The following is a 26,211-nucleotide window of genomic DNA, read 5'->3' on the forward strand; positions in this document are numbered from 1 at the left end:
ACTCCTGTAATGGGCCCATAACCTCTGGCTGAGTTACTGAAGTCCTCAAATCTTGATTTAAAGACTTCAGGTTTTCAGAGAATCCATCATTTTCTCTAGTTCAAACCAGGCAATGACCAAGACCCCATCCTGCAGAGAAAGGTGAAAAAGCCCCCAGGGTCTCTGCCAATCTGACCCAAAGGAAAATTCCATCCCAACCCCAAATATGGTGATCAGTTAAACACTGTGTGTGTGGGCAAGTCCCACCAGCCAGACACCAGAGAAAAAATTCTCTGTAATAACTCAATGCCTTCTCCATCTAGTGTCCCATCTCCAGCTGTTGGAGATATTTGCTAATAGCTGTCACAGGTGGGCCCCCCATTCCCTTGGGAAAGCTGGTCCAGAATATCACTCCTCTCCCGGTCAGAAACCTTTGTCTAATTTCAGCATAATTATAAGAGTAATAATCTGCACTATGTAATTATTATAAATAATCTTCTATTAATCTCAGTATTTATATAATCCCATTGTCATTTGAGCACTCAAAGGTTTTGATCAAAGATGTTAAATAACTTAATATTAAGGGTCAAATCTTCAGCTGGTCTCAATCACCATTACTGAATGGAGCCATGCTGATTTGCACCAGTTGAGGATCTGGCCTTAAATAGTTTATCAAATATGATGTGTCTTTTGGAACACATTGAATCTCTCAAAAGTTTGTCAGCTGAATTATGGATGTGAGCTGCAAAGTTCCACAGTTATTATTGGTGAGAAAATGAGAATTGCTTGTGAAGTTTGATGTTTGAAGAAAATGGAATGGCAGATATGAACACAGCAAAATCTTACCCCATGTTTCAGATGCTACTCAGCCCTGTGGGATTAAGAATTGGATACTTTGGTTTTAAATTAAGAGCTCTCTAAATCAGGTCATCAAAAACCTAGTCAGCCTAATCTGCAAAGTTGGAATGTATTGACCTTTTTTCCTAAACCCAATCTGCTATTTAGGAAAAATAGACTAAAAGGGGATTGGACAAAAAGAATAGATGGTCAGATGAACTGTAATATCGTTTTGAATGAGAAAGGTTTACCTTTCATTAATTGGTGGTTAATAAGCAAAGAGATTACACAACTAAGCAAAAAGAGAATGAAGGAGAAATTTTACATGATCATATATGTTTTAGCAAGAGGCATATAGAAGCATCCTCAGATATTTAATCAGGAACTGCAAAGTGTGGAGGAATGCTATGAAAAGAATGGCAGATGAGTGGACAGCAAGTTTCCTTGTCCTGATGCTGGTTTTGAGGGTTTCTGAATGCAAGTTAAATAAGAGCCATAATATTTTCTTTTCTGGAACAAACTGCATCTTTTCTCAGTGCTTTCATGGTTCCACAGAAGAGCAATTAACCAGGAACTCAGGCAACATATGGCAAGATGCCCATTTTTATTTGTTCCAGAAGGTTAAAGGTTACCTAGAGCATAAAAGAGCTTTTTCTTGCTTGGACAATCCCGTCACTGTGTAGATCAGCATAACTAACAGCCTGGCAAAGCCCCAAAATAGTCTAGAAATATTTGGAAAACTTTAAAAGAAAATATAAGATTCCATTAAATTAAAACCTATACATATATACATACTCCCATCCACACCCACTCACACAAAAGGTACATAGAAACATACACTAGATTCAAATTAGTGGAAACTTTAGCTTTCTTTTAAGTTTGCAAGGCACAAAAATACACTCTCTCTCTCTCTCTCTCTCTCTCTATATATATATATACTGGAACTATCCTTCCAGCATAAAGCCTCATTTTATTGTAATTCATGGAGATTAAGAATTATTCTCTTATCCTTTGAGAGCTGATGCCATTTCGTTTTTCTTCACCATACACCCACACTGCTGTTTTCTTCTGATCTAGATTTGTAGCTTAGCTACTGAAACACTGAAAAGAAAGTATCCAATAATATCTTCCTATAAAGATGTCTATATTGTGACTACCTGGTTCCAGTCAGTAACAAAGACCGGAGATGTCAGCTATTTACCAAAGGAAATAAAAGGACTTACTGTTCCAAACATCCTGAGGAGACTATTCTAATCATGCAGGTGTTTCGTATACATTTCAAGTTTAAAATAAAGAAAAATGTAAAATTAGAAATCTGTAACTGGATCCTTTTTAAATCAGTCATTGTACCAGGATTATTGTCTTTATATGTTTAGCTAAAATAAAAGAAGGGGGAAAGAACTCGACATGGTAAGTGTTTGCTAATGGGATCAGAGCCAACTTTATTTTTCTTAATATTTCAGGTTTCCTATCCTTTTGGAATGTGATGTTATGAAGTGCAACTGGCCACAGTTATGGAACTGTTCATAAGTTCACCTGAACCAGATCAGCTGCCCAGAAATTCCACAGTTCTATGGATATAAAGCATGATGCCATTGTAGTTGCTGTTGCTACTGAAAAAGACAATTTTTATGGGGGAGGATACATTAAAGTGATGGGATGAACTTATGGGAGGAACTAATACAATTTCAACCAGTGATTCCGGGGCCGTTCTGAAGGCGTGAAGTGCCCAGTTCAGTAAGGGTATGGCCAAACCTTTTTTCAGACTACAGAAATTTCTTCGGCGGACCCAGTTTCTGCTCTTCTTTCTCACAGCAGCTTACCTAATGGCTGGCAGCCTTCTCCTATTGCAGCGATCCCACTTGGTTATCCAACAAGGCACACGTGGGACCTCGAATATTCAGGTCTCACCGGTTTCAGACATGGTGATAGGAGTCAGAATCCTAGATACCAGAACAATGCAAAACCCTCGTTTGAGTTCTAAGCTTCTGGTGGACATGGATGTGCTCCATGACCCAACATCAGATCAGAGGTACGGGCCACGGTGGCTAATATCCCGGAACTCAGAACTGAGACAGTTAAGAAGAAGATGGTTTCACAGGTTCATTAATGAACAAGAACCCATGCAAGCAACGGGATCTAAGGTGACGCAACATACAGGTGAAAACAAAGGTAAGGGCTTTTCCCAACATCCATTTTCTGTCACGTAGGACTTTGTTTCAGGCAAAGATTGATACCGTTCATAAGCATGTGAGAGGTATTCTGACTCCTTCCAAGAATGTATTTCTGTATTAGCTCTTGAGCATTTACAAACCATTTTATACAAACGAAGTATATGTATGGTTTCAGAGGTTTCTAAAACCGTGTTAGTCTGTATCAGTAAAAACAATGAGGAGTCCTTATGGCACCTTAGAGACTAAATAAAGGACTCCTCGTTGTTTTAAGTATATGTATAACAGCCCAAAATATTTAGGATTCTGCAATCCTCACTTGTTTGAGTAGTACCTTACTCCAAAGGTAGTCTCACTGAATTTAATGGAACTTCATAGAGATAAAAAATGCTTCATGTATGATTAAGGAGGTCAGAATCTGGTCATAAATGAGGAAATGGTTACAAGCAGTTCCCCAATCATAATCCAACTCTATGATTGAATGTTCCTTCATGTATGTAAAGCTGTAGATTCTCCTATGTCTGTCCAAATATACGGCTGCCAATGCAGCCTTCTGTGAATGGTTTCTCAGGGGTTGGACTGTATAGCACAGATTTATTTTATTCTTCCTTCAAGCAAGTGGAGATGAAAATTATTAAATTGGTTTTCCCCTCCCAGGATCATCACGAAAGAACAGAAAATCCTGGAACTGATTGAACTCTTCCTGGGTATTAGAAGAGTTTGCTGGAACATAACAACATGAAAGCAAACTGAAAGGGGAATGTACATCATTGCAGCGATGCTGTGAATTAGAAGCCAAAGCACAGGGTACAAGATTGTGTGTTTTCACCTCACGGTTTAATAATAGTCTAAATGGAATGTCATCAGATTGATATAAACTAAATTCACCTCACGGTGAGCCTGATTGTGCCACCCTAACTCATGCTGAGAAATACATACATGTGCTGCCCCGTTGAATTCAGTGGGGAAACAGGCATGACCAAAGCATGAGTTAACACAGCAGAATCAGGCCTTATATTTTCTCTTTTTGTAAAACACAGATTAGTCTCCTTGGGCTTGATTGTACCTTTAAGGCCCAGCCCGGCATTTGGGTCAGTGCAGAGCTGCACCACCACAGTGAGGGTACTGGAAACCATTCTGCCTTTCTGAGCTCCCTGGTGCATTGTGGGAGTGAGTGCAAACTGCTGCTCCCCTTTAAGGGGTACAGGATACTCTCCCCATGTGACTGTCTGGTTCCACAGGCTGGTGTGGCATGGAGGGAGGGGAAATGGAGCCTTGTCTTGCTGTACTCTCTTCCCCACTTTCGGGCACTGTGTGACCTTGAGGAAACCTTGCACTCTCTCTAGTGCGTGGAGCTGCTATTCTAGCCAGTCTTAAAGAAGGCTTCACAGTGGGATGAAGGCTCTGTACTCCCTCCCCACACACTACGCAGCCAGAATTTCATAATCACGAGCCTCATTTTTAGAGCATCCCCAGCCAAAGGCTCAGGATGCGGCCTGAAAATTCATAGTAAAAAGTCACAATGATTTTATATAGAATATCAACAAGAGGTCATAAAATATTATTATTAAAGCTATGGTGTCTGACAGAAAGAGAGGAGAAGAAAACAAAGTAATTTAAACAAAGGGTCATACTTAGAGCTGGGCAAAATTTTTTGGATGGAACTTGCTTTCACTGAAAAATGCCGATTTGGGTGAACTGTAATATTTCATGAATTAATGTTGAAATTCACCAAATCATGTTGACTGGAAAAAAATCTCCAAATGTTTCATTTTGACATTCTTGAAAGAAAATCTTTTGATTTTTCAATTCAGAGTGACTTTTCGTTTCAAATTTTACCTCAATTGTTTTTATAAAAGGAAGAGGTAAAACAAACAAAAAAACGAGACTACATCACAAAACGAAAATGAAATTTTTTCTCTTGGGAGGAAGTAAACATTGAGTTTGATTTGAAACAGTTTTTTTGTTGTTGTTCTGTGATTTGTTTTTGTGTTTCAGCCACCGAACTGAAAAAAATTCAGTGATTCGCACCGCTCAGTGATTTGCACAGTCCCACTGAAGAGTCCTATTGGGGGAATAAGTGAGAGATTGTATGAAAGCATGGATGCTGAGACAAGGGTGCATTATTAGAGAATAGGTTTCACACATTATGGTCCACCACAGAAGAGATGGTCACCTGCCAAAGTAGGACTGTCAAAAGTGCCTTAGCAAGTTAGGCACCTAACCCCCACTGGTTTCAAAGGAAGTTAGGCTCTAACCTGCTGAGGCACTTTTGACAATCCCATTAGTTTCCCATCTGCATCTTTTGGCACCTAAATATCTTTGAAAAGCTGGCCTGAAAAACCTATTAGAGTACATGGGAAGACTCCCACTGATTTCAGTGGGAGTTGACTGTAATATAGCCAAGGCCTCTACAAAAGAACAGGTTAAGATGGATTCAGTCACCTGCATTAAAGACAGTCAGCCTTAAACAGATGTAGGGCAGGAGTAATGTGATCAAACGTGCTGCTTCATTCCGAACAAGCTGAAAGTGATAGGGAAGCCCTGATCATAAGACCTATCAGGGAATTACAATAATCAGAAGGATTTGAGTGACTGGTACCAGGTCACTACAGGATAAAAGAAGAGCACAGCCATTATGTGTACCATTATATGTTAAGCTCATTGTAGTCATCTGTAGCAAGTCCACTAGGACACTGTAAAAGTGAATGCGAGTTTTCAACACCCAATGACAGGGAGCCGAGTCTTGCCTAAGTATGTGGAAATAGTGGCAAAGGCTGCCACAACAACATGACAATCTCTTGGCTCTCTTTCAGCTCGAGGCTGAACTGGGAAAGGCTGTGGTCTTCTGGCATGTTCCCTGACCAATAAAGACCTAGAGGAAAGGGACTCCGAATAACTAGACGTCACATTACCAACATTAATCAACAATATGAAGAGCATGTAATCCAAAGAAATAATATTGTCCGAAATTTTTGTCACAAAAAGATGCCTACTGGCTGCGCCCAATGTGGACATTTTTTGAAACTGAGACAGGAAGTTACGATTAACGGTGAAGAATAGATGGATCGAAGTATTGCAGATGGAATTCTCAGGCTCACAGAGAACCAGATTCTAACAGGACTCAGGGCTTTACAGAGTAAAACTTCACAGTTAACTGGCTTGGGCGGCAAAGATCATAAGGGTTTACACAGTTTAAATACCATGGAGTCTAAGGGCATGTCTATACTTACCGGTAGATTGGCACCTCTGCAATCGATGCAGCGAGTGTCAATTTAGTGGGTCTGGAGAAGACACGCTAAATCAATGGGAGAGCACTCTCCCATTGATTTGTGTACTCCACCTCCCTGAGAAGCATAAGGGAAGTCGATGGGAGACACTCTCCTGTCGACACAGTGCAGTGTAACCACCGCAGTAAGTGGATCTAACTACGTTGACTTCAGTTACGTTCTTCATGTAACTGAAGTTGCGTAAGTTCGATCGATTTATCGCAGTAGTGTAGACCAGCCCTAAGTGAGATTCAGCAGACTGCACTGTGTCTGTAGACTGTGGACTTCAGACCAACAGAAACTCCTAGACTAGCAAGAAACACAAAGCCAAGCTATTCCTTACATGTCTTGTGGTTGACTCAAACTTGTGACTGACCTGAGAATGTACCAAAACACTTAGGAATGAATCAATTTTTTTTCAGCTAATAATTCTTCCCTGACATTGGTTCCCACATACTTTAATGTACTTCTGTCCAAAGGATGATTGTTGGTAAGAACCAACTGAGTCACCTGGGAGGTTAGTATTTAACAACTCAAAGGATCTCATTTTTTATCGTAAAGACAGTACATACCCTGCTTTTGCTCACCCAGTAGACGACTGGTGATTTAGCAAGGCAAGGGCACATCCAGTACACGGGCTTGACAGGTTTGTTGTATCATGTGATGAGAGTTGAGGGGAGGGGAAGAGACCTTCATTGAACAGGTTCACATTATGTTCACTTCATCCAGATTCCCTGTGATTTGTACTTTCATGCTGCACATTTTTACACCCCATATAATTCTGATGAGTTTCAAGGTTCCCTCTGAAATAAACCTGATTTGCTGGCTTTGATAAATGCTCACACGCCCCATGACTTAAAATCTGGATGGTGGAAGAAGCTATTAAGATGATAGCTCTGATTCTCCTCTCACTTACGACAGCTGTATGCTGTTCTAGCTCTCTTGACTTCAATTGATTTGTTGCAGATTAGCCCTGGTGCAGGTGAAGAGAGGGCGAGACTAATTGGAGAACTGAGAAAGGGTGGCCTAGCGTGTAAGGTGCTAGCTTGGTAGTTGGGAGATACTGGTTTATTTCCCTGCTCCACCGTAGACTTCCTGTGTGACCTTCAGCAAGCTACTTAGTGCCTCAGATCCCCATTTTACAGATTGGGAAAACAGAGGGGTGCTGTGAGAATAAATACATTAAAGATTGTGAGGTGGTCAAATACTACAGTAACGGGGACCATAGAAGTACCTAACATAAATAAGTATCTAAGGTTTGCTACCTACGCTCACCAAAGATTTGACTTACTAGCTATTCAAATGCTATGCTTGTGCAGTTGTGGGGTGGACACATCAGCTAAACATATGAGCAAGCCCACATGTTATCAGTATGAAGCCAAGAATGGAGATGTATACAAATAAAACAGCCACTTTAAGGCGATGTGACATTTTATTGAAAGGAAATCACTGTGTGGAGTTGAAACTTCAGCAGGCATTATAATCACTAAGTATTTCATTATATCTTGGAAGGGATCCATAATGAAATAAAGAGCCAGTAAGTTTACTAGGAGAGGGGGAAAATAGCACACTCTATACATGGAAAGTTTAATTTTTAATTGATAGTAATTTCCAAAGACTTGTTAACAATGCTGTTATTAATATTGTCACTTCATGTACATTTGAATATTCAAATGATGAATATTCAAATGTGCATAATCCAGTGAGCTACAGCAATAAATAATCTCTTGGCTCTCTTTCAATTCGCAATTATAACATCAGCAGGGCACTAGATTAATGGCTGGTACTGGCATCGGCATTAACTAAGTTTATGGATATTTCAACATTAATGTATTTTAATGTAATCATTTGGAGAGCTCATAGTTCAACAAGGCCAGGATTTACAAAGGATCATAAGGGTAAAATTTTCAAAAGCACCTAAATCCCATTTTCAAAAGTGACTTAGGGCCAGATTTTCAAAGTTATTTTGTCCTAAAAGAGTCAAATTTTCAGGGCAAAGAGGGATTTTCAAAGGAAGACTAGGCTATGGGAATTATCAGTTATAAATCAATGGGAGTTAGGCACATAACATACTTAAGTGCTTTTGAAAGTCACACTAGGCACCTAGCTGCATCTAAATACCTTTGAAAATCTGGCCTTTAGAGCCTTTGAAAATTTTACCCTAAGGAAATAAGGCACCCAGGACAAGATCCTCAAAAGGATGGGCCTAAAACCCATATCTGGGCTGGAGCGCCTACTGAGATATGGGCCAAACTCACGTAAGCACCTTTAAAAATCCCAGTCTGAGTTTCTTGAGCAACAATTTGGCCATTTAGATTGTAAAGACACCTTGGTGTGAAATTACTGTCAACACAATACACCTGGATCATTATTTTAAAAAATAATTTTCTGAGAGGGAAATTTTACCCTGGTGCAGAGAACCAGCAAAAGGTCTGCTTTCCTACTAAGACCATCACAGCATCCGTGATGCTCCTACAGTCTTATTCAAAGGATACAGTCTCCTCAACTTTGGTAGGGCTGGAAAAAAATTTGATTTAAAAGGGGAAGGCAGTGTCATGTTGTGTATAGGATGCTAGATGTGGTTCCATTCCCAAAAGGGGGTCAGCAAAATTTTTTGACAAAACTTTTTTTGTTTTTGGTAAAAAAAATATAGATTCATATAGAATATGTATAATGGTTTGTGTCTAAACTCCACCCCCAATAATTCCCCTCTATGAAATCAAAACATTTTGTTCTGACATTGTCAAAACAAAATGTGAGGTATTTTTTTAATTCAAAAATGACTTCGTTTCCAAATTTGTTTTATTGTTTAAAATGTTTTTTTTTTGAAGAGCTCAAAATCAAAACAAAACATTCTGTTTGACTCAAAACTATTTTTCCTCCCCAATTTGACAGAAATTTTGAAAATTGTCAGATCCGGGTCAACTCAGCAATGCCCCCTCATCTCCCCCCCCCCCCATTTTTGTGGAATTGCCAGGTAACTGAAAAATCAGTTATTCACACAGCTGTAATTTACAGCTTTGCCACTGACTTGCTGCGTAACTTTGGACAAGTCATTCCACCTCTGTTTCCCTCCATCATACTTAACTTTCTTGTCTATTAGGATTCTAAGCTCTTCCGGGCAGAGAATGTCTCTTCCGGATATTTGTACAGCACCTATCACAATGTGGCTCCTAAGTATTACTTCTAATACAAATAATAATAAATGGTGTGTGGCTGTGCAGTAGAAGATATTTCCAGCTAATAATAATGCATATTTCTAGGATACTTTTTAAGAGATCATATGGCTTCATCGGAAATTATCGTCCCATTTCATGTTATTCCCCATTTGACAGACGTTATCACTGAAACACCATTGCATTCTAAGGTCATGTGGTCTGAGTGATCATATAAGGTGAGGATTAAGGCAGATATTGATAAGTAGATAAGAGAATCATAGGAGTCTTCAGTGATGGAAATTACTCATAGGGGCTAGAACCAGGTATAATTTACATTAACTTAGATTCTCTTACGCTATCTCTGTGTTTGACATGAACCCATGTTACATTTTCAGCAGCAACTGGTGGAATCAAGCCCCTGAAGTCAAAAGGCCCCAATGAAATATAAAAAATTCTTATTCCAGGTGCATAACTCACATCTCATTAACAGCCTTTTGTGGGTGTTTATTCACAGCTTGCGGATTTTCTAATTGCATGTTTGCAAATTACCAACGTGCAGTTCTTTGAAACTACTGTGGTGTGTGTGCCATTGGAATGTTTGATTTATCTTCTTAGCTATGAATTCTCCATTTGACTCTGGAGTAACTCCCCCCACCCTGTAGTTTTATTTATTACTCTTCAGAATGGTTTTTATCAATTCTCATCTTATTTTCCCTTCCTGTCTACAGATCACCTGATACTTGCATCCTCTAATATTTATATTTTAATAGGAATCAAATTCCAGAATCAAATTTCCTCTCATCCTTTATACCTGATGACTCCATGTACCTGAATGACTCCACTGTACGTTATAAAGCCTCTCCATATTTCTTCTGGTGCGGAATTCTTTTCCGTATATCACAGGCTACACGTGGTTTTCACGTAGTCTGTTACTGACATCAAAAAGACAAGATGCTTAATATAGGAGATAGGCTAACTGAAATATTTTCCTTTCAAACGCTAAGTAACGCCAGGTGTATTTCAAAGGTCTCAATAACAGCGATGGGAGAGGAGGTGTGGTTCAATAGCATCGACAGACAGATAGCTCCATAGGTAAGGCTAAAGTTACCTTTCCACTACAGACTGAGTTTTCAATACATCCCTACCTATTTCAGAAAGAAACTCATCTTCCTGACACTTCTCACATCTCATTTCATTCCAGGGTAGAGTTTTTCAGGGAAGTTTTTTAACAATCCAAAAAGGGTTTTCCAAGTCATGGTATTTGTGAAAATATACTTTCCCTTCACTCTGAACATTTTTCCTAACTCATTCTGTTGGCTTGTCATAGGCCATATCTTGACCAATTGCTGCAGCTGCTCTGAGCTGGTCTCCTGGCCCAAAGCCGCTACAGAGCTAGCTTACCTGGCTAAGGGGAATCCCAGGGAGCAATAAGGGCCAGTATGGCCAACACTATTCCCCTAAATAGGTGGGCTAGCTATAGAAAGAAGTTGGAGTGTTGTTGCACTTTGTGAGTGTTACTGTGGCTTCTGGGTGGTGGGGGCTGTTACAGCCAGGTGCAAGTTAGATGCTGCCATAACTTGCGCTGGGGGCTTAACTTGGCCCTGGCCTGGCCCCAGGAGAGATGCAGGATAGGCTGCATGGAAGAGGATATAGGGTACTGGGAACATAGACGGGGCAGGGGACAGAAGATGTGGAGGTGTGATGAGGACTCAAGACAGGATGACATAGAAAGGTGGATCAGGGATGGTGACCAGGATGGATGGAGGGCTCTGTTGCCATGGGTGATGGACAGAAGGAACTACAGAAGGGAGTAAATGAGTGTGCAAGGGTCTAGGAAAAACATCAGGATCTTATATTTTAAAATAATGTATGTATATAAGTTCTTTTTCTCTTACATTTCCCTCCCCTGTCCACTCCCCACATACCCTACCAGATATAACTCCCACCAGCATTCACATCTATCTCCTTGCCTTTCTGTGGTGAGCCCCATCCTTACTTTGCCCCATCTCACCCAACCTTAACTTTGCCCCCTAGTAACAAAAGATTTCTTAGAGGAGTTGAATGTCAACACGAGTAGTCTATGTATCAGCCCAGGCTACCAAACATATTGCTACTACCTGAGCAAACAGCAAAGTGCCACGTGTAACTAAGGACCTTGAATTTGCAGTTGAATGTTCCAGAACGTAAGATTATCTCTAACTATTGTGCTATTTCATGTACTTTAGGCACTTACGTTGGATGCTTCAGTGATGATTCCAGGGAGAAGACATTGAAGGGAGCTGTGTTTTATGATTTAAGAAAAATGACAGTATCTCATTGTCAAGAAGCTTGTGCTGAGAGGTAAAGAGAGATTTTTCACTGCACTTTCAACTGTTCTCCAATAACAAAGGGAATTTAGAATTGAGTTCACAAGGGGGAAGCATGTGCATATATTAAAGAGGAGACAAACCGTTTTGAAAACGTTGTTTACCTCATGCCTCCAAACATAAGGTTGCTTGGCAACACTGCAAGAAGGGGACTCTTTCACCTCTGCCTAACCACAGAAGGAAAGCCATTTTGGGGTCAGTGTCCTTCCCCAGAATTACTGCTTGGATACATGGGAAATGAATGGAGAGTGCAGGAAATGTTAGCTGGCCCAATTTGTGGTCTAAACTGTAACGTGACCTACATACTTGTGCATGGGGAATAAAAGGGGGGTAAGAACCTTGGGTCTGGGTGCAAAGCTACTCCCCTGCTTACCTCAACTCTGGAGCAGGGGGTCAGAATGTTGGCTCTGCCCCCAGGCTCACTGGCCAGATTAGCTGAGCCAGCATGTGGGTCGGCGGTAAGAATTTATGGCAGGTATAGGCCCGCTCTTTTCCACCAGCCTCTCTGCTCCCAGGGGCAAGAGGAAGCAGCAAAATAATGGAGACTCAGAGGTGTGTCTCAGGCACATTGCTTCCTAAGATGCATCATCCCAGGAGTACCCTTATGTGCTACCCATTGTTCAGGGCAATGCCTACAGTCACTGTGTAATCATGAGAGACTCGCTCTTGGGATATGCTAATTCCTCTAGCTGTAGCGCTTCCGGTTGTGGGGCCTCACAGAGCCGCCTTATGGAAACTGGTGAGACACTTCCTGATTCAGGGGGACAGCTTGGAGTATTGGAATGGTTGATCTTGCTCAGGATTTAACTTGGTGCACAGGGGAATTATACTCCAGAGCAGGTGCTCACATTGGACTCAGGAAGCAAGGAAGATAAACCCTGCGTCCTCCGCAGACAGGCTTGTTCACCTGTACTCATGTCTCCACCCGGAGCCAATGTAAACCGCAGGCAATCAGCACTTCTACAAATCAGGCCATTTATTTAAATGTTGATCTAGAGATATAGGAACCAACTTTTGGTGACCAAGATTGAAAACCTTTCCTTTACGCTTCCTAAGCTGCATTTGTAAAAATGCACAATAATAGACATGCCAAAAACAATCTAAATAGATAAGGCAGACAAAGAGTGAGAGAAAGGAATGGTTATTATCCCCATTTTACAGATGGAGAATTGAGGCACAGGGAGATTAAGTGACTTGCCCGAAGTCCTAGAGACAATGTGTAGAAGAGTTGGGAACTGAACCCAGATCCCCTGAGTCCCAGTCCAGTGCCTCAACCACAAAACCACCCTTCTTCAAAGCTTATTTAGTATTAACTTTTAGTAATGATGATTGCGATTACATGTATTAAATGACATCAGGTTACATTCAGACTGGAGAGAAGCTGAAGAGGCAGATACAATAAATAATACTGCAAGTAATAATACAGCTCTGCTTGAACAGCAATAGGGAATTAGCCACTAACTCTTACATTTCTTTTTGGTGCGCTAAGTGGGAATCCCTTTACAAGCAGATTCTTGTTTATTGATTCTTGTTTGAAATATATTTAAGAATAATGAGCCAGACCCTAAGCCGATGTTAATCAGCATAGTTCCAGATCTCACCTTGTGTTCTCACAGCTGTGTGTGTGTGTATGTGTGTGTGTGTGTCTCTCTGTCTGTCTTGGTGTGGGTTAAGAAACTCTGAGTGTGAGAGGTTTCAGAGTAGCAGCCGAGTTAGTCTGTATTCGCAAAAAGAAAAGGAGTACTAGTGGCACCTTAGAGACTAACCAATTTATTTGAGCATAAGCTTTCGTGAGCTACAGCTCACTGCATCGGATGCATTCAGTGGAATGTGAGAGAGAGTTAGAGAGACTTCACCTTAAGAGACAAAGGCTTTCTATTTGTATGGCATCATTTTGTACTGCCAGTTAAACTACATCCCTTCAAATTTTAACTTCCATACACCAAGCCATATGTTTGAATTTTTAACAGATACCTCCCTAATCAAAGCGGATTGCCCTTTCATACTTATTTTTGAGTTTTCTTATTTTATATAGCAACTGTTCACTGAAGCACACTTTTACACCTTGAAAGAGACAGCAAGCCTTTAATCTAAAATTGAAGTAATAGCCAGTTCTTTGTTTTGACCATTTGGAAGTTCCTTGACTGGATCAAAAGTGGCTCCTTTTAAAGGCTAGTCAAGATAGCTTCAGCAATGGAGTTTTCTCCTGTGCTACTCTAAACGGTCAAATACTTTACAAAAAGTCGCTGAAATATTTTGGCTCGACCAAGACCCATCTCCCCTGGAGCTGTGATGCCGTCACATCGGGCATTCTAAACTAGCCCAGACCTGAGCAGTGCTCGGATGAGAAACCTCCAGCAAACACGGACGTGTCAAGAAATGGTGCTCTGGTTCAGTAGGAGACACTCCTGAACCAATGCCCAGCATAGTCTTAAGGGCACTGTGCTGCTGGGGTGTCATTTGGCTAAGGCATGAAAATGAAGTCCTGGGAAAATATCACTATTCATATTTCCGTAGCACTTCTTTCAAAAGCAGGAGTATTAAAAACCTGAGTGCACTGGCCAAACTGCCTTGGAGACCTTTGTATTCTGCCTAACAAAATTCCCTGTTTACTTTCAACTGGATGTGTTATTCTGCACTTCTTGCCTATCACTGTTGTGCTGTGCTGTTATTCACTTTTTAACAGTTGCTGCCTTGCTCCTCAGAGTTGTCTGCATTTCTTGGTGGGGGTGGGGGGCATTGTGCATAGTTTGTATATACAAGTTTCCCAACTGTGCAGAGGAACTTTGGAATACAAAGGGTCTAGCTGTATTCAAGGTATTGTTTTCTTCCTACAGGGCTTATACCTATGCTGGCTTGGAGTATGGTGCAGAATGTTACTGTGGGAACAAGCTCCCCATAATGATTGCAAAGCAGGAAGAGTGCAACAATGAATGTAAAGGAGAGAAAGGTTCCATCTGTGGCGGGGTGAACAGGCTGTCTGTCTACAGGGTGGAGGAACTACGGGCAGGGGCCAAACGACGTAAGTAACATAGCGCTATTTGATGAGTATTTTCTCCCAACAGGGACAGGGCATTCAGCATGCTGTCCTGAGTGATGTTCATCCCACAAACAGGGCGCATCAGACATCAGTGGGAGGGCTGGGGGGGGCCCCGTGGGGGGAATTATCATTCCACCCTCCCATCCTGCTCCAGAGAATCCTTCACTGGGGTTTTAAACATGGCAAATGACAGAAGCATTTTTGCAATGTCAGCTAAGGGCAAGAGCCCATATCTTCAAAGTTACTTAGGCAACTAATTCCCGTTGATTTCAATAAGAGTGAGGTGCCTAAGACTTTGAGAAGCTGGGCCATGATGTCCACTTATGGCTGGTGCCAGTATCTGGCTCAGCTAGGATGGTCGTTCAACTGGTTATTTAGGAGGAGCGTGAAGCATCTGACTCAGTTGCATCAGAGTTGCTACACAAAGAGTTTGTGTAACCATGGGAACCAGTAAAATATAGAGCATTACGACTGTCACCTCAGCAAGAGTTCATCTGCAAAAAAAACCAGTCTTGCATTCATTATCACAGGGCCAAATGCAGGTGTATTAGAAATTTAGGAAACCTTATATTTCTTCTGCCATTCGCTTAAGAGAATGCATGTACCATTCTCACCCCAAACTGTCTCTTAAACAAAATCAATACATTTCTGTTTCCAGTGGTAGAGGAATATGCCTCTGTCTCTTCTAGATAAGAGCTGGTAATGATATGACGCAAAGATTTGCTAGTTCCTAAAGAACACCTATTCCCCTAATAGCTGGAGTTTGTGGGGAGTTTTGCCTAATTTTGAGTCAATTCTTGTTTGCCGTTCAATTAGGATTTATCATGAGAGACAAAACAGATAGACCTTCAGACCAACACAAACCACATACACGTCTAAGCAGCTGAACAGCCTTTACTTCTACAAACCTTCTGATTCCTTAACGCTGCTATTTGCTGGGAACAAAACAACAAAGACCTTAGGTTGCATCAGCATATATGGTGAAAGAGGAGTCAAGATTTGTACAATAATGCACACTGCTACACATTAATTATAAAACACAGGTACACAGACCTAAATTGCTCATGTCAGGCTGACAGGCACATTGGCAGTTTCCCAGGATTTGCATCACTGTTTAATTCTGAAGTGGGGGTGTGTGTGTGTAAGAGCCAGACTGTGATGCCTTTGCTCACCTTGAGTAAGATTTTACTCTCTGAATGGTTCCACTGACATCAGCAAGACTACTGGCCAAGTAAGATATTAATTAAGGTAAATAAGGATAGCAGAATCTAGCCCTGGAAGGTCTGTGGAGTGAAGTGATCTACGGAATACAGTCCACAAAGCAGATACAGGGTATGCTTCTGACCCCTTTCCCACTCTTTTGCCTCTAACCTGGCCCAAAGGGTCAGTGGTAGAGCAGGTCCAAACGTTTCCAGTGGAACAGTGTTCTGATCGGATAATGCTGGTTTGACAGAATCAAAACACAGGAATGTGTCGACTGTATCTAAACTTTCCATGGAAACCAGGCAGCCTGGCTGGCAGGCCAGCCTCCTTAGTTTCTTCTCAGCCTGCAACTCAGCCCACGAGGTGGTGGACAGCTGCAATGCCAGAGTCCCCAGACTCCCCAGCAGCCAACCTGATGGAGTTTCTGTATTCCTAGCCTCCGTTGGCCACCCAGCAGCTCAGCTGGTGGGTTGCCTGAGCTCCAAAGGTATGTCTACCCTGCACACTAAGCCGGGGTCTGTGAGACCTGAGCCTATGGACTCCATGTTTCCAAGCCTGCGCTTGAGCATCCACACCATATTGTAAACTTGGGTTTAAAATTGCTGGATCTGGGTCTTGCACCCATGCTTATGTGTCCATAGTGCTCTGTGCACACCTTCTGACTCGGGTGTGCCACTTGCACTGCAGCCACACTGCAAAATGACTGGGCTTGGACCTGAGTCATAGCAGGACTTGATCCTCCTCCCTCGCAAGATCCCAGGACCTGGGTCTTCAGTGCTCGCTGACCCAAGTAAGACTGATTTGTGTGTGAACGGAAGGGGAATTTGGGATCAAAGCTGAGTCAGAGCCTGGGCTTAATGCGTAGTGTAGACATACCCCAAGGCTCTCTAAGTTGCCCGGCTCCCAAGCAGCACAACTGGCTGCCAGGGCACCAGTGTGCCAGCCTGGACGCTTTCAAAAAAATTCCATTTTGGTTCACACCACTGAAAATTTCACATTTCCAACATTTCGTTCTGATTCAGAATTTAAAAGAATTATGCAAATGTGAATTTGTCCACTGGGTGGAAGTCAGTCTTTATCAAGAGAAATATTTTCACCAACATGGTCAAACCAAGGTATCTAAACTTAGATGCTTAAAACGCAAAGGAAAATAATAAACTAGTTACTGATTAATTGCAAGACTGATCCATCCACCATTGACAAAGGCAGCAGGAAAGTTGGTCTGTTCCTTCTTTCGGTAAAAAAATACATTACTGGAATCCACTTCTTTTCAATGTTGACTTTGCTTTCTGATGGCCAGCTGGGGATCACTTCAGTGGCATATTTATCAGCATTTATAAGTAGTCAGTGCCAGTGAAATTCACTTCTTTGCAGAGGTCTATGCATCCCTTAAGGCCTCAGAATAGGGCTAGTGTGATTTAAGGGATACAAAGGCCATCTGCTGGCCCTCTGCACTTAGATGAATATTATATAGTTTAAGTAATATCATATGCCCCTTATGCTAGAGGAATTCTTATCTGTGAAGTTAGAACCATATCCTGGCCTTTTTGTGCCATTCAGAAAGGAGAGGCTCTGTCCTGCAGTGTAGCTGCAATCCATGAAGTGATCATGGCTCCTGTCTTTGGGGGGGTGTTTGGTGCAAATGGAGGCACTAGCATGATGCTCCGGCTATGCAGAGAACAGAATGTAGAGCCTAAGCCGGGATGCTGGATGGCATGGGCCACGGCTCTGAAGCGGCACTGAACAGTTTCTCTTGGGTGCTTGACTGGCTGGTTCTTGCTCACATGCTCAGGGTCTAATTGATCGCCACTTCACTAGATCACTTCATTCTACAGAGCTTCCAGGGCTATATTCTGCTGTCCTTATTTACCTTGATTAGTATCTTACTTGCCCAGTAGTCTTGCAGACTTCAATGTTCAAAGAGTAAGGTATTACTCAAGGTGTGCAAGGGGATCAGGGAAGAATCTGAGAAATCACAAAGGAATCCCCCCCCCCCCAGGTCATATTGGCAGCGATCTTGGGGGAAGTTTGCCTTCCTCTGCAATAGGGGTATGGGTCACTTGCCAGGATTTTCCGGGTATCTCTCACTTAATCATTTCCCTGTCAAATACTGACGCAGCTCAGTCCCTTCTATTCTCTGCCTGCGGTACCTAATAGTTTAGTGTTCTGCGGGCTGCAATGTTCTGGTCTCATTTTAGTTGCTGGGATTAGTGTGCAGGGTGGTGCTGGTGGCCTGCGATATGCAGGAGATCATGATCTAGTGGTCCCTTCTGGTCTTAAACTCTGGGACTCTAAATTACAAGCTGGGTCTCAGAATTCATTAATCATTCAAAAGCATGAGCACAAACAAGTGAGGCTCTCTGTGGTTTGGAATCACCACTCTTTTTCCCCACTCACTTTGTTTGGGGGAAGGCTTTCGGAACAATAGGGGAGTGTGACTGCCTTTTGCACGGATCTTATATAAAAACAGAGTACATATCAGGCGGGGGGGGGGGGGGGCGGAGGGCGCTTGAGAGGGCTTCCACCCATCCCTTGTGTTCCTTTGCAAGACCTCCTGGGATCAGGTAGTGCAACAACTGCCATCTTGACTGAGTCAGGGCCCTCCAGAGCAAAAAGCAGCAGTCTCTACAGCTTTAAAGCTCTATACCTCGAGCTGAGAGCTGTAACAGACTCCCGTCCTCTGTAGATTGAGCACAGTGGGGGGTGCATAACACACACACGGAACCAGTGGTAAACAACAGCCCCGGCTGGAGCAATGTACCTTGGCTCTGTTACCAGTGTGCAGCTACAGCTAAACACAATAGAGCCCATCATTTCCCTAAGGGCAGAATTTGGCCATCTATTTATAGATTTCTCCCTTGCAAATCAGGAAGACTAAGACAGAGCAATGCAATATGTTTAAAATATTATCTGTTGGCTGTGTACAGAGCCCGCTGCTCTCTGGTCCCTTGAGAATATAGGTGGAGGCTGCTGGAGCTCTGGTCCAGATCAGATCCGATAGGATTCTCCATATGTTCATAAAACTTTTGTTTCATGAATCAAGTATTAATGTGGGAAGCAATGAGTCTTTCAGGAGCGTCATGGGCAGCAGGGAATCTTCTATGCTTTTCTTTTTCTTTTTTTTTTTTTTGGTGCTGGGCTCTTTGTAACAGTCTGATCCTAGGGAGAGTTCTTTCTCCCCCTGCTTGTTATTTGGCTTGCACGTTTTCTTGAGGAGCCCCACGGATAGGACAAGGCCTTCCTGCAATGTAGCTGGTATTATAGCTTCTGTTAAAGTTACAGGTTTCAGAGTAGCAGCCATGTTAGTCTGTATCCGCAAAAAGAAAAGGAGTACTTGTGGCACCCGTGCCACAAGTACTCCTTTTCTTTTTGTTAAAGTTACAGTTCATCTTGAAGGGTATCACTGGTTAGAGGAACAAAGAACTATGGCAGAGGACCACACAGCTCAGAGTGCGGGTTGCTGTGATGCTTTCTAGAGATGTCCAGAAATGTAAGTCACCCTGTTACCCTCTGCCTCAGCATAAAAGGGATCAGCTGGTGCTAGACTGTGTGGCAGCTCCCTACCAGCCCAGTCGGTTAGCCAGCCAAGCAAACTCCTTAGGACTCCACCCGTCCTAACTTCAGTTTTCAGGTTAACCCTTGGTGTACTTCAGCTCCCAAACGCTGCAGAAGCATTTCCCTGCAGCATCCAGCCCGTCACTGGTCACTCACATAAATGATCAAGTCCACTGCCTCCAAAGAGATAGAATGAATATACACACCAGCTTGCTGGCTCAGCTAAGGATGCACATCTCACTTGAATGTAACGGCACTGAGATGAATTTATCATATAAGAAGAATATGTTTAGTAACAGATTTAAGTGATAATAGAAAGAGATAATAAAACAAAGGTACAGTCACACTTCCCCATGACTAAAACTTAACTCAACAGGCTAGAATCCTTGACTCAGACAAGTTTTTTCCTACAGCAGCCTTTCCATGTCACCACCCCATAGGGCTGGGTATCCACCATTCATACAATGCAAAGAGCACTGGCCTTTTTGTTCCCTCAGTAATGGACAACAAAAGGGTTCTTTCCTCTTCTTATTATCATACTGTGTACCTTTGAGATGTATTCTTTTGACGCATATCTCCAGATAAAGTTCTTCTCCCTTGCTGTTAGTGCTAGTAAGAACATAAGAACATGTGACACCGATTTTTAAAAAAGGCTCCAGAGGCGATCCTGGCAATTACAAGCCGGTACGCGTAACTTCAGTACCAGGCAGATTGGTTCAAACTATAGTAAAGAACAGAATGATCAGATACATAGATTAACATGATTTGTTGGGGAAGAGTCAGCACAGCTTTTGTAAAGGGAAATCCTGCCTCAACAATCTGTTGGGATATTTTGAGCGTGTCAAACACGTGGGCAAGGGCAGTCCGGGTGATAGAGTGTACTTGGACTTTAAGAAAGCCTTTGACAAGTCTCTCACCAAAGGCTCTTACACAAAGTAAGCTGTCATGAGAAGAGGGAAGGTCCTCTCGTGGAACAGTAACGGGTTAAATGATAGGAAACAAACGATAGGGAGGGCAAAGGTAGAACAGGAGCCACATCGCAATCTCTATGCCACCAGAAGATCCCTTGTCCTGAGGTGATCCTCCCATGGTTGGCTTTGTTGGCATGAGACCCATAATCCATCAATGATGTAGGGGAAGGTAGTCGTACCACAATCCAGAATCGAGGCCAAAGTCTTTCCACCAGAAATGATCCAATGGCCTAATTCAGGCCTTCTCTATTCATGCCCGCAGGTTTTATCCTACATATACTGGGGTAAGGTCTGACAGCACTACTATTTATAGGGAACTGTACAGTGTAATTGAGCAAAAGTCAGACCGCAAGCACAAGTAACCTTTATTTTGGGGTCTGAAGCAGAGCTGCAATTCACAGAATAGCCCAATCGCCCCTTCCAGCATTTGCGAGGCAATTATCAACCGGAGTCACCCTTCCCCAGACAGGGGTACTCGAGTGGAAGAAATTTATACCTCAGCCGGTGTGAATCATTACTGATCTAGACCTGCTAAGGATCAGGACTATAATGTATTACACCTCTGATTCAAGGAAACATTTGGAGCCAGATCTCAGAGCAGATCTTGGTTGCTATTCACCAGCTGAAGATCTGGCCCCTAACAGATTTGAATAGAGTGAAGAAAAAGAGCAAGTGAGAGAGTTTCAGTTTTGACCAACTAATTCCCCTTCAGTGCCACCTTCCAGCTATGATGTCACCAAAGGTCGGGGACTTGTTGCGGGGTGGAAGTTAGTGCAGGACTGGGGAACTGTTCTTGGTTAGGGGTTCTGTTTGGGGCCATGCAAAAAGAGCTAGAATATCAAAGAGGCCTGATGGAGATAGAGGAGAGGATTGGTGGTGGGGCATGGAAGAGAAGGATGGGATGGGGATGGGGGAGCTTCTGGTTGGTTCAGATGGTGGAAAGGAGGAGGATAGGAAGAAGGAAAAGGGAAGAGTGAGAAGAGACACATCAAAATGTGTGGCACAAATCAGATAAGTTTCAGATCAGCATGTGAACATTCTGATCGTCCTCATCTAAACTAGTAAGACTTAATAGGTTTGCCCAGTTCTAGCCTTATAACATACAGGCACGTAGGATGGCTGTTCTTTATAATCAGCTGGTCTGATGCACATTGGCATGTTCTCATAGTGGGACAGCTCTGGGGGCAACCACCATGTCATCTCGTTTGTACAGTGCTTAGCACAATGAGGCCTCTGCCTGCTCTTCTAATATACCTAGTAAATTATTATACCACTGCAGTAGATGGAGAAATAGTTCATCTTGAGCTAGTACTTTGAATTGGATTGGTGGGGGTGGGGGAGGGAAATCAGAATGGAATTTCAGCAGTTCCTGTCTTTACCTCTGTCATTCTCTAATCTCTGTCTTTCTTTCTCTGATCTTCTCCCTATATCTTTGCCATCTCCCTCCTACCTCCCACCCCGCATTTATCGATGTATGATTCTCAGCAGTGCCATGCTATATGGGACTGAAAGCGGACAATGTGACAGGGATGGTGTGTTCAGATCACATGATAAGATCATCATCCACTGAGCACTGGTATCCTATCTAACCAAGCAGAGCACATCAAAAGCCATGGCACTCAGATGCAGCTTCCTTACTGGAATAAAATAAAATTACTTCTAGGAAACATTAGTCCCAACTCCTCTCAGATAGCAAAACTGTTGGGGGTAGGGTAAATTGTCAAAGCTATGGGGCAGGGTTACATGGCCCAAATTATGATGAATTGCTTGGAAAATATTCACTTTTGTCTTGGGACAAATGGGGTGCTTATGAAATTGAAGTGAAGATGTGACCTGGATGAGGGAAGATGCATGTATATGTATAGAGAGATCTTGCAAGGGATATGGACTTGATTTGTCTTTAAATGCAGCAAAGAGAACACAGGTTGCTGTTGGAGAATTAAAGACCCATGCTGGACCTGCACCTCTTCTCTTGCTGGTGTAGATAAGCAGTAACGTCATTGAACTCTAATATTAGACCCTGCACAAATGTGCACGAGATCAAAATCTACCATAAGGGTACATTCATCTGTGCAGGAGCCAGACTGTCTCAGGGGCTGATTCATGGCTGTAGAATGAACTCCCTCAGAAACTGAGGGCCATCACACATCTATCCACCTTCCCCCCCTCAAGTGCAAAGTGTATTTCTTCAACCCATATTCTCTCGTATAAACACAGAAGTGTGGACATTTAAAAATAAACACTAAATCTCCACCGCACATGCAGTTCTCCTGGGGCGAGGATGAGAGAGAGAATGAACCACACCCCAGATCTTGCTCATGTCACTTAGTGCTCTGATGGGAGGGGCTCATCTACGCCAGTGTTCTGAAAACCTGCGTAGGATCGGACCCTTTGCCTCCTGTAATCTTATCACATTAGTGTGTATTCTGCTCCTGCCTGTTTTACTCCTTGTTTCCTTATTCCTGTTGACTATATCTTGGACTCCACTTTTTTTTTGGCACACTGAGCTCATTTTGTTCCCCCCTGAAATAAAAACAAAGAAACAAAAAGATACTTTTTGCCTGAGAATTTCATAGATGGCCAGTACCCTTTGAACATGCCATTTTCCCATTCATTTCTCCCAGTAGTTGGGCATCCAAATCCTGGAAGTCACTTTGAAAATCTCAGCATTAAAAAAATAATCATTCAGTTCTGCGAACGAAGTGGTTACCATGGCAAGGTCAGCATTTGGCACCAGATACTGCAGAGTGGTATCTGGGCTGGCATAATGTTTTCTCGTATTTAAAATAGAGAGATGGCTCAGTGGTACATGATGCTTTTAAATGGTGATCACTAGATGTGGATCATCAAGCTGTTGAGATGCCAACACAACAGTTTAGCTTACCAAAAAGAAGATCAAGAGGTGACTTGATTATGGTGTAAAGCTACCATGGAGAAATAAGCTCCTGGTGAGATAATACTGGGTACTAAAGGGCTCTTTAATCTAATGGAGAAAGACATATCAAGAACAAAAGGCTGGAAGTTAAAGCCAGACAAATTCACATTGGAAATAAGGAACACATTTTAAACAGAGTGATTATCGCCTGAAGTGATAGATTCAAATCAAGACTGAATGCTTATGGAAGAGATGCTTTACTCAGACAAGTTATTGGGCTCAATACAGGGTAACTGGGTGAAATTCTTTGGCCTGTGCTGTACAGGAGGTCAGATTAGATGGTTGAATGTTCCCTTCTGGCCTTAAAAATCTATGATTTTATGCACAAAAGATTTTATGAGAGTGAAATGATACCGGCAGTGTGGCTTCTTCAGATCCCTACTGGGAAACAAACACATCACCTTAAAAATCGCATCTCAGTGATTACATCTCTGATTTCTTCCTCCCACTGAGAAATGTAAAATTTTAGGGTCCAGATTCTATTTGCATATACTCCTTTGTCACTGAGGAGCAATTCCATGGAAATCTGTGGATTTACTCTGAATTCACATTGGTGTAACTGGTTTCAGAGTAGCAGCCGTGTTAGTCTGTATTCGCAAAAAGAAAAGGAGGACTCGTGGCACCTTAGAGACTAACAAATTTATTTGAGCATAAGTTTTCGTGAGCTACAGCTCACTTCATCAGATGCATTCACTGTAAAATTGAAATCTAGGCCATGTTGCCAGACAGTCACATGCATGTAATCTCTTCAAGGCCCCAAACTACATCTCCTATTAGTTCAGTCCAATATTAACTATATTTGCCCATTTACCATGATTTTTGTTTTTGCTTTTTTGGTAGATGCACTATTGCCTAGTTGATAGAGCACTGGACAAGGACTCAGCAGACCCGAGTTCTATTTGCAGGTCTGTCACTGGCTTGCTGAGTGAGCTTGGGCAAGTTGCTTCACTTTTCTGTGCCTCAGTTTTCCCATCAGTAAAATGGGAAGAATGATATTTGCCTCCTTTGTAAAGTGCTTTGAAATCTAGGGTTAAAAGTGATGTAAAAAGTAGGTACTGTTGTTATGTGACTGGGTTAGTAAAATATCATTACTTTCTGTATCATCATCATTCACCTTCTCAAAGAGTAGGAAAGCCAATTGCATGACTAGGCTAGTATATTTCCAGGCCAACTTTGCAAAGGGACATTTGTCCCTGTATGGTAAGTGGGATGGAACACTACACTCTAAGTACTAGCAAGACTCAGGGCCAGATTCTGATCTCAGTTACTCAGCTGTAAATCTGGAGTAACTTTACGGACCTCTTTAGTTACTGAGCATTTACACTGGTGCAATGGAGATCAGAATCTGGTCCTCAGGACTTCAGCAAAGAGCATGCATTCTCCCTGAATGACTTGTAAAAGCTGAGTTTAGATTTTGAAGACTGCAGTGAGCTCATCTGATCTGAAACGAATGCAAGTGCATGGGAAGGGGGGACGTCTTCATAACTGAACAGATGTGCACAAAGGTGGGTCCCTAAAGGAGCTTCTGAACTCATTTAAATTCCATTTCTTTTCTGGTGCAGATCATGGGAAGCTTTGTAGATTTTTATCAGGGCTTTTAAGCCTTTCAGGGGAAAAATGTCTTCAAAAGAAAACTGGGGCTTGCAAACAATAGCAATGCCCTCCACCAGCAGAATTTAATTTAAATTCTTCTCTGCAGCCCTACTTTCAATAGTTAGTATAGGGCTAAAGGGATGTGTTCCTTTCAGTATAGCAGGACTTGCAACACATTTTCCTAGTGTCTCTCTATTTCTCTTATTTCTAAAGTACTCTGAAAAACCATATATATGGAGAATTTTTTTTAAAGATTCAAAATGAATATTGTCCTTTGTGATAGTGACAGGCTACTATGGATGCTGTTTTCTCAAGAGAAACCTATTTCGTGTCCCTGCAGGGAGGAATGTTATCTATCGAGGATGTTTTAAAGCTCCAGAAAATTTAACAGTCACCTTTCCAGCCTCTTTGATACAGTCCAATTTGACGGTGGAGATGTGCTCTGAATTTTGCTCCAAGAAAGTAAGAACAGTTCTCATTTCACTTTTGTGTGTGTGTGTGTGTGTGTGTGTGTGTGTGTGTGTGTGTGTGTGTGTGTGTGTGTGAGAGAGAGAGAGAGAGAGAGAGAGAAAGAGTGTGTGTGTGTGTGTGTGTGTGTGTGTGAGAGAGAGAGAGAGAGAGAGAGAGAGAAAGAGTGTGTGTGTGTGTGTGTGTGTGTGTGAGAGAGAGAGAGAGAGAGAGAAAGAGTGTGTGTGTGTGTGTGTGTGTGTGTGAGAGAGAGAGAGAAAGAGTGTGTGTGTGTGTGTGTGTGTGTGTGTGTGTGTGTGTGTGTGTGTGTGTGTGTGTGTGAGAGAGAGAGAGTTAATTTATGAAGTAAATAGAGACGCTTAGTGCCCCTGGAGCTGTGGATTCAAAAATTAGTTTCCAAAGGACAGATTTCTTCAAAGGAAGCTCACAGTGGCATATCCAGTCTAATTATTATTGCTTATGTGGGGGAGGAGAAATCAGAATTCTGCCACTAAAGATGATGTACACGGAAACCAATCCTAAGTGACCATCCAATGGGCCAGCAGAAAGTCAATATTGTATGTCACATTACTAACAAGTACAGACCTGAAATTGATGCTAAATAGGACAAATTCTTCCCTTAGAGATTCAAGTTCAGCACCTTGTGTGTTCAATGTGCATATTGAA

General features: G+C 42.3%; 1 protein-coding gene across 2 annotated transcripts in view; it reads left to right on the top strand.

The window, feature by feature from the left end:
- Positions 1 to 26,211, top strand: part of WSCD1 (WSC domain containing 1) — a 58,477-nt gene that overhangs the window by 10,964 nt on the left and 21,302 nt on the right. Inside the window, exons 2-5 of one of the 2 annotated variants that reach the window (XM_074974927.1) lie at positions 2,280 to 2,988; positions 11,640 to 11,754; positions 14,618 to 14,802; positions 25,418 to 25,539. In XM_074974927.1, the coding sequence (XP_074831028.1) occupies positions 2,562 to 2,988; positions 11,640 to 11,754; positions 14,618 to 14,802; positions 25,418 to 25,539 (849 nt within the window). In that variant the 5' untranslated portion in view covers positions 2,280 to 2,561. Of the gene's footprint in view, positions 1 to 2,279; positions 2,989 to 10,346; positions 10,507 to 11,639; positions 11,755 to 14,617; positions 14,803 to 25,417; positions 25,540 to 26,211 lie in introns of those variants that run through there. The other variant, XM_074974928.1, reaches the window with a different exon arrangement.

Source organism: Natator depressus, chromosome 17 (assembly GCF_965152275.1).
Source record: "Natator depressus isolate rNatDep1 chromosome 17, rNatDep2.hap1, whole genome shotgun sequence".
NCBI classification, from domain to species: domain Eukaryota; kingdom Metazoa; phylum Chordata; order Testudines; family Cheloniidae; genus Natator; species Natator depressus.